Below are 16708 nucleotides of genomic sequence, written 5' to 3'. Positions count from 1 at the left end.
GAGGGAGAAACTTTTACCTCTAGGTGAACCAGACAAGCTAGCCTGGCTAGCGGAAGAAATGCAGCCTCAGGACTTGACCGAGAGTAAAATAAAGGGTCAAAGTTTGAAAATAAGAACAGCAATCCAACAGAGGTGCTGCCTTCCCAAAGAGTTCAAGAAGGAAACAAATAAGGGATTTCAATGAGTGGGAGAGAGAAAAGGAACATGCCATGTGGTAGTATACAGCCAAAATAAAATTGCCAGGTCACTGCAAAAGGAGCTCTCGGGGAAGCAGAGATTTTCCACAGCTTCATCCCCAGAGCTGTGCAGAAAAGCAATGATAAGGGCTCCAGTGAAACTGTGAACCTGGGAGGTGTGCCTAGGTGCCAGTTGGAAAGAACATACGCAAATGTTTCTTTTTCGACTTAGTTTCCACCCAACCCACAGTATTTGGCTTGGAAGGTGGCCACAGTGACTAGAGGTGAAGTGTAGTGAATGAAGGTTTGCAGGCGGGATCTTGGGGAAGATGGCCAACTCTGAGGACTGGGGACCTGGCTGCCGGGAAGGGAGGAGAGCTGGGACTTAACGGGAACAGGGCAAACAGGTGAGGCCCGGGCAGAGCTGCTGGGGGAGCTGAGGCCAGGTGGAGCGCCCTGGGGTCTCTCAGAGTGGATGTCTTTGTGGAGGGGGTTCCACTGCTGCACCTGAAGAGCTATAAAGAGTATCAATGGGCAGTTTCGTCTCAAAGACCTAGAGAATTCATAATGATCAAAAGAAAGAGGAAAATGATGAAAGAATGTTTATTCCTCTGAACAATAATTTTTTTTTTATGTTGTTGTGGCCTGGTGGACAGAGGACTAGACCTGGAGTCCTGTGGACCTGGTATGAAGCCTGGCTTTTGTAAAAACAATATTGCCTCAGCTTCTCCATTAGTAAAATGGAGATGATACCTTTACCCTGTGGTTATTATGAGGATCAATTAATCCAACCTATTTTATTGAGCATCAATTAATTCATAGGCCAGATGCTGGTATAAAGAACTTTCAACAAACAGCAGCCATCATTAAAATGCAAAGCACATCACAGCAGCACACATCAGTGCCGGGAACCACATGACAGTGCTTAACGTGATTCCTGTTTCTTTCATCCGCTGCCTCCACTAGATTGTAAGCTACATGAGGGTGTGGCCTGATCCAGCACGTTCACAAAGTCTGGCCCACGGGAGAGAAGCTCGACACATAGTGGTTTCACTGAATGACTGACTGATTAAATAATTAACCATTGTAATTGTTAGATGTCTGGGATAGGAAAGAAAAGACAGGGAGGCTGAGCGGCCAGGTGCTGCCCAAACTATCTTCTGTGCTTTCACTTTCTCCACGCACTGCCTAGGAACATGCACACAGTCTGAGCCGAGCCAGTCCCCAGTGAAAGTTCATACATAGAACAATCTATGGCAGACTGTTCTCAAGTGCCTTTATTCTAGAGAGTCAACAGTGTTCACATTCTGCATTTAAGTAGGCCTATGCCTCTTTTAGCCTCACTAAGTTGAAACAAGAAGTTATCAGTGGGAAAATGAGAAACCCCATGGAGATTTTGAAATCTCCTTAACTTTGAACTAAAAATACAGGAACATTCTCATGAGACTCCATCCCCTTTGGGAGGGAGGTGGGAAAGGACTCATTTCAATCTGCCCCACAAGCTTACAGCCCTAAGATGAAAAGTTATTCTCAATTCTATCATCTATCTGTCTATCTATCATCTATCTATCATCTATCTATCATCTATCTATCTATCATCTATCTATCATCTATCTATCTATCTATCTATCTATCTATCTATCTATCTATCTATCTATCTATCTATCATCTATCTATCATCTATCTATATCTATCTATCTATCTATCTATCTATCTATCTATCTATCTATCTATCTATCTATCATCTATCTATCATCTATCTATATCATCTATCTGTCATCTATCTATCATCTATCTATTTCTATCATCTATCTATCATCTATCTATCTATCATCTATCTATTTCTATCATCTATCTATCATCTATCTATCATCTATCTATCTATCTATCTATCTATCTATCTATCTATCTATCTATCATCTATCTATTTCTATCATCTATCTATCATCTATCTATCTATCATCTATCTATTTCTATCATCTATCTATCATCTATCTATCATCTATCTATCTATCTATCTATCTATCTATCTATCTATCATCTATCTATCTATCTATCTATCTATCTATCTATCTATCTATCATCTATCATCATCTATCTATCATCTATCATCTATCTGAACACACATATACTAATACACATATATAAATCATAGAGTTTAAAAGACTAGCTATACATTTGAGTCCTGGATCCACTTCTTATTAACCATGTAGCCTTGGACAAGTTACTTAACCTCTCTAAGTCTCAGTTTTCTTTTCTTGGGTAGAATAAAACCCAACTTGTAGAGTTACAGAACTATTATACATAAGATAATGCACAAAAATACTCTTAGCATTGTCTTTGGCTCATTGTAAGTTATTAAAAAATGAAAATTGCTGTTTAATATTATTGTTATTATATGGTCTAAGTTATATAATTTATGTAATATATCTATATTAAAATACTATATTTACAGTGTAAATCGTATAATTCCTATCCAGCCTCAGGGGTCTTTAACCCTGATACTGTTGACATATTGGCTGGAAAATTCTGCAGGTTGTTCTGTGTATTCTGGGATGTTTAACAGCATCCTGGGCCTCTACCCAATAGATGCCAACCCCACCCAGTTGCGACAATCAAAACACCTCCAGACATTGCCAAATGTTCCCTGGGAGGCAAACTTCCCGTTTGAGAATCACTGGTATAGAAGAAAGAGTAGTGAGTAGCCCTAGAGCTAAAAGGCCTAGTTTCTATGAATTAATTTGCGATCTTGGATAAGTCCTACCACTTCCCTGGGCCTTGGTTTTCTCATGTGGTAAAACAGGGCAGGACATTTCTCTTTTCTCTTTCATGATTTTTGTAAGGATGAAATAAGAAAAAATAATCAAATGCTCTAACAAAATGTTATAAAGTAGGATTGTATTATGATTATTTTGCTAGAGGTTGGCTATTGAGAGACAATTACAACAAGTCTTGCCTTGGAACAACAGCTGATGCTGACCTGCTCTCTTCTTTAATTCTCACCCTGGGGAGCCATGGCCTCCCTGTTCCTTTAATGGATGCATTTGTGGCTTGGCCTAAAGAATTCAAGAGGAACTGTTTTCTTTCAAAATGAAATAAAAATGTTCTTTTTTTAAAAAAAAAATTATTTTTGTAAGTGGTGAAAACTGCCTTGTCATCTCCAGATTTAACTTTCATCTAAATTTATCTCTCAGATGACTAGAATTAACCAGTCCTCAGAATTTTAACTGTGTCCTCTGTAGATTGATATCCAGAAAGAAATATTCTGAGGGTTTCCAATATCACTGCACTGATTAATGCTATAATAATATACTGAGTAATACTACAATAAATCTCTTCATCAGCAAGGGACCATTTTTCTCATGTCATATCATATTACAGGGATCGGTGTACTGGAATCCAGAGGTTGAGCCTATTGTCTTTTTTAAAATTTATTTCTAAAAAATATTTAAATGGGAGATAGTAGAGTGTCTGGGAAAAGAGCATGAACTTTGAGTTTGGTTAGAGCTTATGTGGATAGGTGACGACTCAAGGTCCAATCCCATCAATTGTGCGATTTAGACAAGTCCTTTAGTCCTTCGGAACCTCAGCGGGATACGTTAATAACACAGTATGGCTCTCAGTTTTAAATGGAGATGAATACATAAAGCAAGGAGCATCGTGCATGCACATGGTAGGTGTTTTGTAGATGTAGGTGATCTCTCTGTCCACATTCTGAAAGCCTGTTCAAGGATTTCTTTCATCCCTCAGAGCATGTGTTTGGTCTGATTGCTTCAGGAAGGCCATTGAAAAGAAAATCAATACTTCTTAGGTATAATTTAGAGTCTTGACTTAAACTAATTGTAATAAAGCTTGAATCAGATTATCAACAAATCTAGTTTATGAGCAAATCACCTCCATACTCCTGATGGGTATTAGTTGGAAATGAAGGGTCAGAAGTCACCTAAAGGACACCTGCATTCACCCAGAGAGGAGTGAACTATGTGTTTCTTCCTTGAAATAATACATCTGGCCTCCTTAAGGATACACGTCAGTGTCCTGAGAAAGCACAGTAGAGCAGCAGGCAGATGTGCTAGGAGTCAGACCTGCCATTAACTAGCTGGGTGACTCTGAGGCTCTCTGAGCCTCAGTTTCTTCATCAGCGAGGGTGAATAATATGTGACAGTGTGAGGGTGAGTAGAAGTAAAACCTGTGGACACACCAAGCACCATGCCTGGCACATGGAGAGAGCTCAGTAAGTGCTGGTTTTATCCTTGTCTCTCTTGCAGGGCTTTGTACCTTACCTGGTTTAGGAGAAGGGATGGGACAACTAAGTAAATCATTATAAGCCTACATTTTATTGCTCTTCCTTTCCTATTAATGTTGAATGTAGCATGCAGGGAAAGTCATAAATTACTAAGTGAAAACCATTTTTAAAAATACAGGATAATTTGCTTTGAAGTTTCCCATGGTGGCTCTGGAAGAGTTAACTTCATAATTCGTTCTTTATGCTGCATATGAAGCATTTTAAAGCCCAGCAAGACAAAAGGAGTCTGGTCACCTCTTTCTGAAACCGGGCATGTTTAACCATCCGTAAAACCATTTTGCAGGAGAAGACAATATGGTAACAAGTAACACATAAGAATGAAATTAGAGAATAATAGCTTCCCAAATTTTCATCACTAAGTGTTCTTGTTAATATTTTTATTGCTTTCTCTTATGGCCCTCTTTGGTCTGTTTCAGCTTCCTCTACTTTGTTCCATGACGTCTGGGCTAACTTCTATCGTATCATACACGTTGCATTGTGATTGTGATGTGAGTCAACCCTCCTGCTCCACAGTGGGCTGTCGAACAATATTTGGCTGAGAGCAAGCATCCCTCTATATATATAGACTATATACTACTTATAATAGACTCCTTTTATATACCAAGTATATAATAATTATAACAGACAATATTTATTAAACATTTGCTATCTTCTTGATATCATAGTGTTTTTCAGTTAACAACTCATTTATTTTCACAATAAACCCTCGGTGTATATGCCATCATAATCTCCATTTTACTGCTGTGGCTTCCCCAGCAGTGACACCCTAACTGTCCCCCTCGGCCTGGGAAACCCAGCTGATATTCTCTACGAGAACCAGGATCAGGAAGATGAATCGGTTCTAAAAGGGTACCAAACTCCAGGGCCCACCAACATCTTCATTCTCTTTCTCCTGCCCTCCAAACATTTTCTAGAAAAAGGAACAAACTGATTCAGGAATTCCATTTCCTTTCTATACGTCTGCAGTAAGAGAAGGAGACAAAGGACACAGCTTATCCACAGATGGCCCTAAATAACCGAGAAATAGCTACAGACGGCTCCTACCTTGTGGGTGTTCTCGAGGACACAGGGAGGACAGTTCTCTTTCTGCTTCCCATCACCCGCTGTGCTAGCAAGGTGCACTGGGGCACGGACCGCTGGGGGGAACGTCCCTTTGTACACGAATGACTGTGCTAAGCTGCTTCACCTGAGCCTCTGAAGAGACGGCGCCTGCTACACCCACTAACCCAGTGGCTGCAGGGATAAAAGCGGTTCACCCCTTCAGTGTGCGCTTTGGTACCCTAAACGGTGTTTTGTGGAGAACCAGCCAGGTTTATCTATTCTGGAAACAGAGTTTGAGATCAAACACCATCAATCTCCTATGCCCCTCAGAGGGTTCTCCTAAGGAAAGGGGGTGGATGGGGCTCTTCTGAAGCTGGACAACCGTAAAGTTAATGGCTTGCTATTTACCACATGCTGGGATGTCACACAGGTCAGACTTAAAGTTTTCGTCCAAGGTGAAGCACCAGGGAGCTTCCTTCTGATTCCCGGGGTTGCGGCAGTAGGAGTGCCCCCCGTTCAGCTCCGGGAAGCGGAGGGCGGTGAAGGTGTGTGTGTGCGGGTACTGGGAATTCCACGGCTGGCACTGGCGCCCGGATTTGGTGACGCTGACAGTCCCCCGGTAGTCCACGCCTGTGCTGTTATAGCACTTGTGATCTGAGAAACACAAAAGAGAAGCCCAACCTGTGAGAAAGAGACAGAGGAGGTGCTCGAGCTCCCAGCCAGCCACTTGGGGACGGAGCACGTGCGGTGAACCTCGCGGCCAAGGCCTCCCTGCTGCTCAAGGGCGGTCTCCCGGGGCGCTGGGCTGGGGCAGGGCCCGGGGGCAGCTGCATTCCTGGGAGGGCCTAAAGCTTACGCTTCAGGAATAAAACCAGTACTCCACAAGTATTTTTAATACTGAACATGGGAAAAATCAGAACTGGGGCAGAGGAATAATTTCCTAGTGAATGGTTCAGGACAGGCTCAAGCTAAACTCTTCTTTCCGCTTCTGCTTGATGGCCTTAGGTATGAATCATGTGATGAAGAAGCTAATTCACAGAGCATGTTCATTAGTGGCAGCGCGCGAGGTGGGTTTGTAACCGGAGTTAAGCCATCTCGGCGCTGAGGGACTGGACACCCTCGAGAAGCAGCTCAGATTAAGCACTCCCCCCAGGTGACCCTGGGCGCTGTTACTTAAAAGCACCGAGGAAAAACCGACTGCGTTGAAATAAACTGAAATTTAAAGAGGTAATAGTAAGATGATAGTATAATAGTGATAATGATATTGCTATTACTGTGTGCTAAGTATAGTTCTAAGCATTTTAGATGCATTAAGTTATTTAACTAATAAAATAGTATTAACTATCGAAAGGAAATGAAAAAAAATTACCAGTGAGGTTAATTCTCGATGAGTGGGAAATATGCAGAGGAAAAGTCCTTAGCTTGATGGTGCTAAGAGGACAGAGAGAGGATGGCAGCAAACCCCACATACATGTCTTTAAAACTGGGGTACTATACATGTATCATAAAATTCACCATTAATGCATTTAGAACATTCAAAATATTGTGCAACTTCCATACCGTCTCGCTCCAGAACACTTAAATCATCCCCAAAGGAAACCCTATACTCACTGAGCAATCATTCCCACTACCCCCGACCCCCTTTCCCCAGCCCCTGGCAACCACTAATCTGCTTTTTGTCTCTATGGATTTGTCTATTCTGGATATTTCATATAAATGGAATCATACAGTGGTGTCTGGCTTCTTTCACTATCATAATGTTTCCAAGGTTCAGTCATGTTGTAACAGGATTTTATTCCTCTTTATGGTAGAATAATAATTCATTTTATTCCTTTTTACGGATGAATAACAGTTATTCCTTTTTATGGATGAATAGCACTTACTGGTTTTTATGGATGAATAATATTTCGTTATGTGGATATACCACAATTTGTTTATCCACTTAGCCACTGATGAACATTTGGGTTGTTTCTACCTCTTAGTTATTGTGAATAGAGCTGTTACAAACACTTGCATACAAGTTTTTGTTTGAACACCTATTTTTAATTCTTTTGAGTATATACCTAAGAGTGGCATTGCTGGGTCATGTGGTAATTCTATTTTTAAATCATCGAGGAACCAGCAAACATATTTTAAAATTATTATCTTCCTGCAGCTTCTTGAAGGTAGCCTGCACATGGTATGTATTTAGACCATTGGAAGGTAATCTGACTACTAATAGAAACCATTACAGCAGATCAAAGTCCAGTTTTCACTGTGCCACGGGGTGGCTGCCCCCAAGGCAGCACAGAGGGTCAGGGGCTACCACCTACTATTTCTTTTTTATTGATCTTAAAGAGGAAGAGAGAGAGAGAGAGAGATTGATCAGTTGCCTCCTGTATGTGCCCAAGTATGTGTCCGGAGTACATGCCCCGACCAGGGATCAAACCCACAGGATGGGTACGTGCCCTGACCGGAAATTGAACCCGCCACCTTTCGGTGTATGGTTGGAACCAACCGAGCCACACAGGCCAGGACTACCACCTACTTTTATTGATAGGATCCGCCATGGGAATTCCAATCCGGATACAGTTTGCAGCTTCAGGGCTCTCTGGCTGGGGGAGGTCTTCACAGTTTGGCAGCTTCAGCCTCATCAGAATCATGGGATTCGATCTTGCAAAAATGTACTCTGTTTGACACAGGACATTTTCCAGGATTTCACATTCATCGCGACACAAGTCACGGGGCTTTGGGACGGATGAGGTTTCGTCACAGTAAGGGAAGGCGTAGTGGCACAGGGAAGGAATGGCGAACTGGGAACACTTGTCAGATAAGTGACTGGAGGTGCCAATCATGGTGAAGGCAGCTGCAAAACAGACACAGTTATTAACTCCCAGGGCCAGGGTTTATCTGTGGGTATCTAGTCAACAAATAGCAGCTATAAACACAAGTGGGAAGGAATCTGCTGTGCTCAGACAGACAAGGCCAAGAGAAGGAGATTCCATTTCACATGTCTAAGTAGCTTACTTTCACCAGCTTGAAAAAAATCATTTTGACTACAAAGTTAAAAAAACAGGATTAAGTTACATATGTACCGTTTCCTAATAAAAAAGAATTAATTAGGTTAAAGTACAATATATTTTTCATTTTTACTACAAAGCTACAGAACTTTGTGTTTCATCCGGTGCTTTTTTATTGGTTTTGTGAGGTTTCTGAAACATTGGACAGCTGCAGGGCAGGACTCAGGCTTGATGAGGTGGCTGAGCCCGAGCACAGGATTCGTTCTTGCTTTGCCTCTTAGCTGGAGGATGACTTTGGGTAACTTGTTTAATTTCTTTGTGGCTTGAATACTTTCTATTCCATCTTCTGAGAAGGAGGCAGCTCACTCCGAAGTTCTCAAAGAGCACAACTCAGTTGTTCCAGTGAATATTAAGGAATGTTAGCGGTCGCTTAGCCTAACCTCATATCCAGTATGGTCTCCAAGTACAAAATGAACACCAGCCTCCCTCTGCATTCCTCCATTGGCAGAGAGCTTACTTGCAAGGCAGCCTAGGAGGTTGTTGGTAAACTGTTCCCCAAAGAATGTTCCTCAGGACAATAATTATATAGAGAGTTGGAGAAACTAGGGTTCCATAGCCAAAGAAGTTTAGGAAATGCTGGGGTAAACAAAGTTAAGTGGATTTTTTTTAAACTGTAATATTTTCCAGTAAGCTGATGACCACTGAAAATGTTCAAAAGGATTATTATAAATGGGTGAGCAAATATTTATAACAGAACTCCCATTTATTTTCGTGAATACTTAGTAAAAATTATGTTCCATGTTCTCCCACTAGGTTGAAATGTGCCTCCAGCAGCTCCTCTTCATCAGTCCTACTTCCTAGAATCCTGCCCCTTGAAAGCCTGAGGGCTTCAGCTAGTGGCAACTACATCTTCCCATTGCTGCTTCTCCAAGTTAAGTAGCTCCTGCAGCCACCTCTTTGTTCCTTCAAATTCCTCACAGGACAAAGTTTCTGGGCTTTTTGATGTTCAATGTGCCTACCTTGGGTTTGTTTTTGCCTCTCTTAAGCCCCAGGGTTGCCAGATAAACTATAAGGCTATAAACCCAGTTGCGTTTGAATTTCAGATAAACCTCTGGGACACCCTTCTTCTAAAAAATTATCTGTTTTTTAATCTAAAATGCAAATGTAACTGGATGTCCTGTATTTTTATTTGCTAAAGCTGGCAACCTGATTAGAATCCCATCAAGGCCACTTTAATGGCTCGCAAGGGTACATGGCACAGAGGCATAATTACACTATCAGGTCCATGGTGGCTGTAACCACCAGAAGGAGGTGTGTAAAGTCGCACAAGGTAGCCTACACTACCTAACTCATGTGTGCTAAAAAGTGCTTCACTATTAGATTCCCATTAAAGATGCTTTCAGTTCAGAAAAATGAAGGGTAAAATCTAGAGAGCTAGAGCAGGAAGAGATCTATGACCATCTTGCCTTATCATTGACATCACAGATGATGAAAGAGACTTTCATGGAGAGTAAGAGATTTTCCTGAAGCCACAGTAATGGCAATTCTGGGATTAGAGTCTAGAATTCTAGACTCTAAACCCATTCCCTTTCAGTCAACATGATGTGGCTTCCAAACAGTAAGCTCTGTGAGGGCAGAGACAACTTGGCTTATTCATCATATACCCCAGTGCCCAGCCCAGTTCCTGGTACACCAGAAATATTCAGTAATATTTACTGAGTGTTTAAGTGAATGAGAGGCTTTTCACAGCTTCCTTTCCTCTAAGAGCAACCTTCAATAAATTATTCTAATGTAAATTCCAGAGCACAGAGATCACATCTCAAGCTTCTTTCCAGTCCTGCTCCTTACCCCTATATCTAGCCTAATCCTTTGCCAACAGAGGAGCTCAAGAAAACTACTGGTGAGAAAAATAGTTATTTAAGGCATAAATAGAACTTTATTGGTGCTACCTACCTGTGATCTGATTTTCTATTTCCCCTTGCATGTGCAAAGACTCCATATAGACAGTGCGGTTGCCAATAAATCTTGCACACGCAATCCCTCTGTATGGCTGGCAGAATCCATCTTCTTCATACTCATCTCTAAAAACAGAGCACAGACATTAACTGATGCAGTAGATACACATAGACAATTGGATCTGACTGTGCAGTGCCCTAAACCGTCACTAGGGGGCGAAGTTGGGCACAGTATCCTAAAGATTGGGCTAAGGAATCTGACTTTTCCTCAGTTCCATCCATCACTTAAAACATCTGTTGGTCACATTGGTCATTTCCTTCACCCCCAGAAAACCATCCTGAAGCACAAAATCGTCCTTAAATATGGGAGAAAACACTTTTATTTTCGCAGCTGGTGGTGGGCTGGAAGATGATGTAGTTATAGAAGTAAAAAGGAAATGAACTGAAAATCTGGGCACATGTTCTACAGGGGGTTTTTTTTTGTTTTGTTTTTTTAAAACACATTATTTCTGCTTCATTTGACACAAAGGCGTGGGCGCATTATGCACAAGATCCACTTCAACTGATAGGTCAATTAGGTGGCTCCACGGGGTGTGAAGGTAAGTGCAGCTGGAAAGAAACCAGAGGGCAGTCCAGTTACGGGGCTCCTCACTGCTTAAGACCCATTATCTTTATGCTGCAGAGAGTGGATGGGGCAAACTGTGGACTGGAGAATTTCAAATGAGTCACTCAATCCAAGGTAAACTAGAGAAGATGTCAATGGAAATCTTGCTTTCAAGATCCCCTAAAGCTTTAAAATATAATCTTTTAAAATGCTTGCTGCCTCACAATTATTATAATAATTTTTATTTAAAAAAAGGTGGGGCTGTGGGGGTAGATTTTATCCTGAAGGTAAGGAGACACTAGAAAGTAAGGCAATTAGTTACAATGTGGCAAATGGCTGGAGATAAAAGGCTAGAGATTAGGACCCAAGATGGTGGGTTCAGCTCCAAAGGACAGAGACCATAAACTCCCCAAAGGGCCCGTGATAAAGAAGACACCAGAGTACAGAGTGCCCAGCTGTTTCTCAAAGGCAGACCACAGCCAAAGGCCACCTTCCAAGCCTATGGGCTGACTTTCACCCTGGGTGTTCCTTCTCTGTTAACCCGGCTGGAATCAATACAGCGTTTGAACAAAATATCATTTTTCCTCTTTGGTTTCTTTTAAGTTAAAGTACTTTAAAACAAAAGTCAGGAGAAACAGAATTCCCTTCCTGGGTCTAACATTCACATATCCTTTGGCAAGTTCTCTGAGCCTCTGAGCTGTATATATGGTAACAGTTGACCTCTCTACCCTATAGGTGAAAACTCATGAGGAGCCTGTCAAATAATGTAAATGCTTTAAAAAAGTGCTACACAGAGGTAACATGATTATTATTAAAGCATTTACGATGACCAAAGAGGACATTTATTTTTAAGGTCAATTAATTAGTAAGCTCCTACTTTGTAAAAAGGACTGTGGTCAGCGTGATGGCCCTGGACTTCCCCACTTGGGGGGTTCAGTGTGGGAATCTGGAGAACCCAGTGTAACAGAAAACCACTATCAGATAGGGCTGATCCTTAAAACACTAGTTCTCAGCTGCTTTCTGTTCCCTGTCCATTAAAATAGTCATTTTGAAAGTGGAGATGGGGGAAGTATCTTCAGTTTAGTCCTGAAAATTGTCTTGCAAAACTCTTAAAAGTATAAGCTTTAAGTATGACTACAGATGAATATATCATATACCCGACATAAAGACATTGAAATTTTAATGTTGCAAAATCCTGCGAGCACTCTACATGTTTACTTTCATAAATCCTAGACTGATGTTGAAGTCTTTTTGGCTTAAATTTTACTTGGGTTGTAAAATTAACCCCACTTTTATTGGGTAACTAATACCATAAACCCATAGGGAGAAAGAAGGTTCTGGATGACCTAGCCTAGGATCTTGGAAAATGAAGTACTGAGACCTCCACCCCCCACCCCCTGCTATTACAGATGATGCCTCTCTATCCCTAGGCATTAGCAGAGCCCTGGATTTTTAAGGTGTCAGTATGAGAACACCTCTTCCTCCCCCACACTAAATTCTCAAAGCTTCAATTTATCTCTCTTGGGAGAACAAAACCCTGGAATTACCCCCAGATATGAATCCCCGACCTACTGGGAGTTCCCATATTTTATGTGTGAGGCTTAGGCTAAACTTCTTACCACCTTTCCAGTTCAAGACTCTAAAAAGGCTCTTTGAATACTTTTTTTCCCCCAGAATAAAATGGAATATAACTCCTTGGCAGCGCACATTTCTAGTCAATGAAAGGCTTAGAGCTGCAGGTGTATTGAATTTTTGACTGTGCCCAGAATTCCTGATATTCTGGGCAGTCTCTTGGGGACAGATATAAAAAACAAAACAAAACAAAACTTTTTTTTTTTTTTTTTTTAACAACCACCAATGGCATCTGCTAGGGAGTAGTGCTCAGCCCAGGTTGCTTATACGAATCTCCTCGGGAGGCTTTCAAAAATACCAAGGCCCAAGCCCCACCTCGGACCTATTAAATCGCACTCTCTGGGGACACAGCTTAAGCATTCATGCTTTTAAAAGGGCTCTCGGGTGATTTGAATGTGGCTGAGAACCACAGCCCTAGAAAAACAAACAGGTATTAAGTGCCTGCCACTCTCTGTGCTGGGTACTGTGCTAAGTGCTTTCTTCAAAGCTGCGCCTTATGCCGTGTTATCATCTGTATTTTACAGAGGGAGACACTCAAGTTCAGAGAAGCGAGGTAAGTGGCTCAAATTCAAAGCCAGCCAGTGGTAGACACAGGACTTAAACTTAAAATTGAACCTCGAGCCATCACACCATGTTGATAGATCTGAAATGATGTTCTCTGCTTTTCAATACCCCTTTTAACTAAAGCAGCCTTAATGATAAGAAAGGGACTTTATAAGGTGCCTTTATTTTGCTCCAGGCACTGTTTCACTTATATATAAAACTAATGCCAAGTTGCTTAATCCTGAAACAATCTTATAAAGAATGTGAAGGTGTAATTATTCCCATTTTACAAATGAGAAAACTGAGGATCAGAAAGAGCAAAGAACTTGTCCAAGGTGACACAGCTAGATGTGCCCCAAACTAGTGCTTGCAACCATGGTACACGGCTTCCTTCCAAGTGGTCTGGTTATGGGAATTTTGGCACTGCTTACAGGGGCTTTCTGCTGCGAAGATGCCGGGTGGCAAAAAGGTTTTCTTTTAAACATAAAGTCACAACTGCCTTTCATCCTTTCCATTTTTCCTGCTGGCTTGGGCTGGAGGGAAACAAATGCTCCTCCAGCATTAATCAGCTTCATGCTTTCCTCCAGCGTACACTTCTTTCATCATTGATGTCCTCCATGCTCAGCAAATTAAAAACACGAAGCGGCCAGGCAGCAGGAGTACCCGGGCACTCGCGCCGAGCACGCCCGAGGCTGCTCTCCGGCAAGAGTGCGCCGTGAAAGCCGGTCATCGCGGCGGCCGGCACCGCCTGCCTGCGCCCGCCACCGCGCGGGGACGCCGGGACACCGGGCCGCTGAGATGGCAACTCATGTTTCTCATAAAGGTAATTTAGTTACCACATTGTCGGCCTCCACGACCTTCCAGACTCGCTGTCATGTGAGAGGGAAAAGCAAACACAGTCTGCCCTGCACCTCCAGGGTCACCCCCTTGCCCCAGGGCAAGGAGCTTATGAGGGGTGGTCAAAAGGGGCTGACAGTGACCGCAGACACGGTGGCTGCAGAAGCATCCGTCCAGGAAGCACCGTAGACCGAGCAAAGGGACAGGCTGCCACGGCAAGTCATAGCCCAAAGGAGTTTTGCAGAGACAGTGGTCGTCCACAGCTACAAACGCCTGGGCAAAACACTCGGGTCAGTGAGCAAAGAAGAGAATTCTCTGAAAATGAAAAAGCACATTGTATAACGTGGGGCCAGATGTTAACATTAGGGGAAATGGGATGACCCTTGAACAACAAGGCGGTTTGGGGTGCTGACCCCCGTGCAGGAAAAAATCCACATATAACTTCTGACTCTAGAGTAGGCCCTTCGCAAACGTGGATTCGACAGTATTTTCAATCTGTGGTTGGTTGAAACCCACAGATGTGAAGGGCTGACTGTATTTATTGGAAAAAAAAAATCCACAGATAAGTGAACCTGTACAGTTCAAACCTGTGTAACTGTATATGGAAACTCTGTACTATTTTTGCAACTTTGCGATTTAGCTAAGTGCGGGTTATTTTTTCTCATGTAGGAAGTCATTTCTCTTTACCCAAGCGAAAATAACTTACCAGTGCCTTCCCAAAAGACCATCGTGGCCATAAGTGGATGGAAAGTATCCTTTTTTAAATTTGTAAATCAGGCCACATATTAGTTGCTCTGGCTAGAGCACAGCACACACGGTGCTTCCCGGGGCTGGCTCTAGTAATCCCAGGGCTGGGTGCAATGCTTCCCACCTCAGAGCTAGGGTGCTCCCGTAGGGGGTGCAGTCAGATCCCTTTAAGCTGGAAATGAGCTCTGTCTTTTCATTAAAAAGGGAGATACATGATAAAATAAAGGATCCAAGTAAAGGCTGCAAAATTATTCCAATGAAGATAAAAGATAAGAGACACAGAAACTTAAAGAACAAATTATAATCTGATGTGGTCAAAAAGTTACCACCTCTCCAAAAATACTTCCTTCCTTCTCCTGAGAAGATTTGGAGACTTGAAGCATCCTCGGTTAAATGCCAAGCAGGAGGAGGGGAAATAGTTTAAGTCTTTATCCGCTTTAACTGCACAAACCTTGGAAGAGAAGACCCTCAGAGAAGGGGTATCAGGACCAATACAGGTGGTCGAGTGAAGGAGAGAAGGGGAGTGTCGGGAGAGCCAAGAATACATTTTGCCTCAGGGTGGCTGTGGTCAAGAAATTACAGGTTAAATATGGGATCCCAAAGTTATCTCACACACTCTGTTTTCTAAAGACCAACCTGAAAGTGGGCATCAAAGAGGGTAACGAGTTAACATACTTGACCTTTCAAAGGTCATCAGCTTTCAAAGTGAGCCAAGCAAGGCACCCAGAGGGGTGATGACTCACAGTGAAGACATCGATCTACAGGGCTGAGAATTCAGCTCACTCTCCTACCCCTCCTCTGCCCCTGGAATGCCTTTGTGAGCACAGGCAATTTTGAGGTGTCTGTGTTGAGCATCACGTGCTGTTTCCCACATCTGAACCCCGACAACTGTTAACACGCATTTCCTTAGCAAAGGAGTCCCTCGCTCTTTCTCACACCACTTTTTTGCTTTAAAAAATTAAATTAAAATGTTAAAGTTTTTTTTCCTTGGCTATGAACCATTAAAACAAACAGATGAATAACGTTCTGTCATAGTTTCCAGCGCAGCACATAATAGTTACTTGTGTCCAACTCAGAAATTCGAAGGTATTGGCCTTGCTTCACAGCGATGTTCGGAAACACAAGGGTTGCGTTTCACTTTGGAAATGGAGCAGAATTACCCAGGCTTGTATCTCACAAATGTAATTTGGGGTAAAATGATGCATGTAATACATTTTATTCGTATTTAAACACACATTTGAAATGATAGCGCTGCACTGGCACAGTATTTGTAAGAATATGGAAGATGACTAATAAAATGAGTGATTTTTGCCCTCTCCTATTTACTGAGGTTTTCCTGGTAGGGTAGCCTTGCACCTTCTAAGAAGCCCTGGGGTGTTTTCACTTTTCCTCCTAGGAAGGGTCTATTCTACCCCCAGCTTAAGCTGGAGCTGGGAATGCATAGGAGGGACTGGGAGCCCCCGAGGCCCGGGCCCCCCAGTTCTCATTAGAAACCCTTTAGATGTTCTTTGGCAGGTTTCCAAACATCAGGCATTCAAACCACCCCCTCAATTTGCCCATTGAGAATAATGGGAGTTTAGAATAATATGAAATTCACACATACCAATCTGGTCAGATTTTCTACCACAAATGTTACTAGGATTGCTTTGATTTTTTTTCACTTTCCTTTTATGCCTTGGGCCATGGATTGAAAAAAGAGAAGGTTTGTGGAGAGAGTGGTAAAAGGAATTTAGGGACTTCTTAGGAGGGTTTTAATTTCATCTTGCTACTCAGAAATGGGGTGAAACCCAATCCCCAATTCTTGCTTTTCTGTTTCGTCTCAGCTTTGTTTCTTACTCCTTCTGCCGATGGCAATTATGAAAGACTTC

The 16708-nt window shown here is 42.3% G+C and overlaps 1 protein-coding gene across 2 annotated transcripts in view; it reads right to left on the bottom strand.

Annotated features, from left to right (window-relative positions):
• Positions 1-16708, bottom strand: part of ROR1 (receptor tyrosine kinase like orphan receptor 1) — a 346156-nt gene that overhangs the window by 27418 nt on the left and 302030 nt on the right. For both annotated transcript variants that reach the window (XM_081143788.1, XM_081143789.1), the window contains exons 5-7: positions 10476-10603; positions 8051-8368; positions 5932-6177 (exon numbers count right to left, since the gene is read on the bottom strand). In XM_081143788.1, coding sequence (XP_080999914.1) covers positions 5932-6177; positions 8051-8368; positions 10476-10603 — 692 coding nt within the window. The remainder of the gene's footprint in view (positions 1-5931; positions 6178-8050; positions 8369-10475; positions 10604-16708) is intronic.

The sequence above is a fragment of the Miniopterus schreibersii genome (genome assembly GCF_964146895.1).
Source record: "Miniopterus schreibersii genome assembly, chromosome: 8".
Classification (NCBI taxonomy): Eukaryota; Metazoa; Chordata; class Mammalia; order Chiroptera; family Miniopteridae; genus Miniopterus; species Miniopterus schreibersii.
This window is presented reverse-complemented; position numbering and strand designations above follow the sequence as displayed.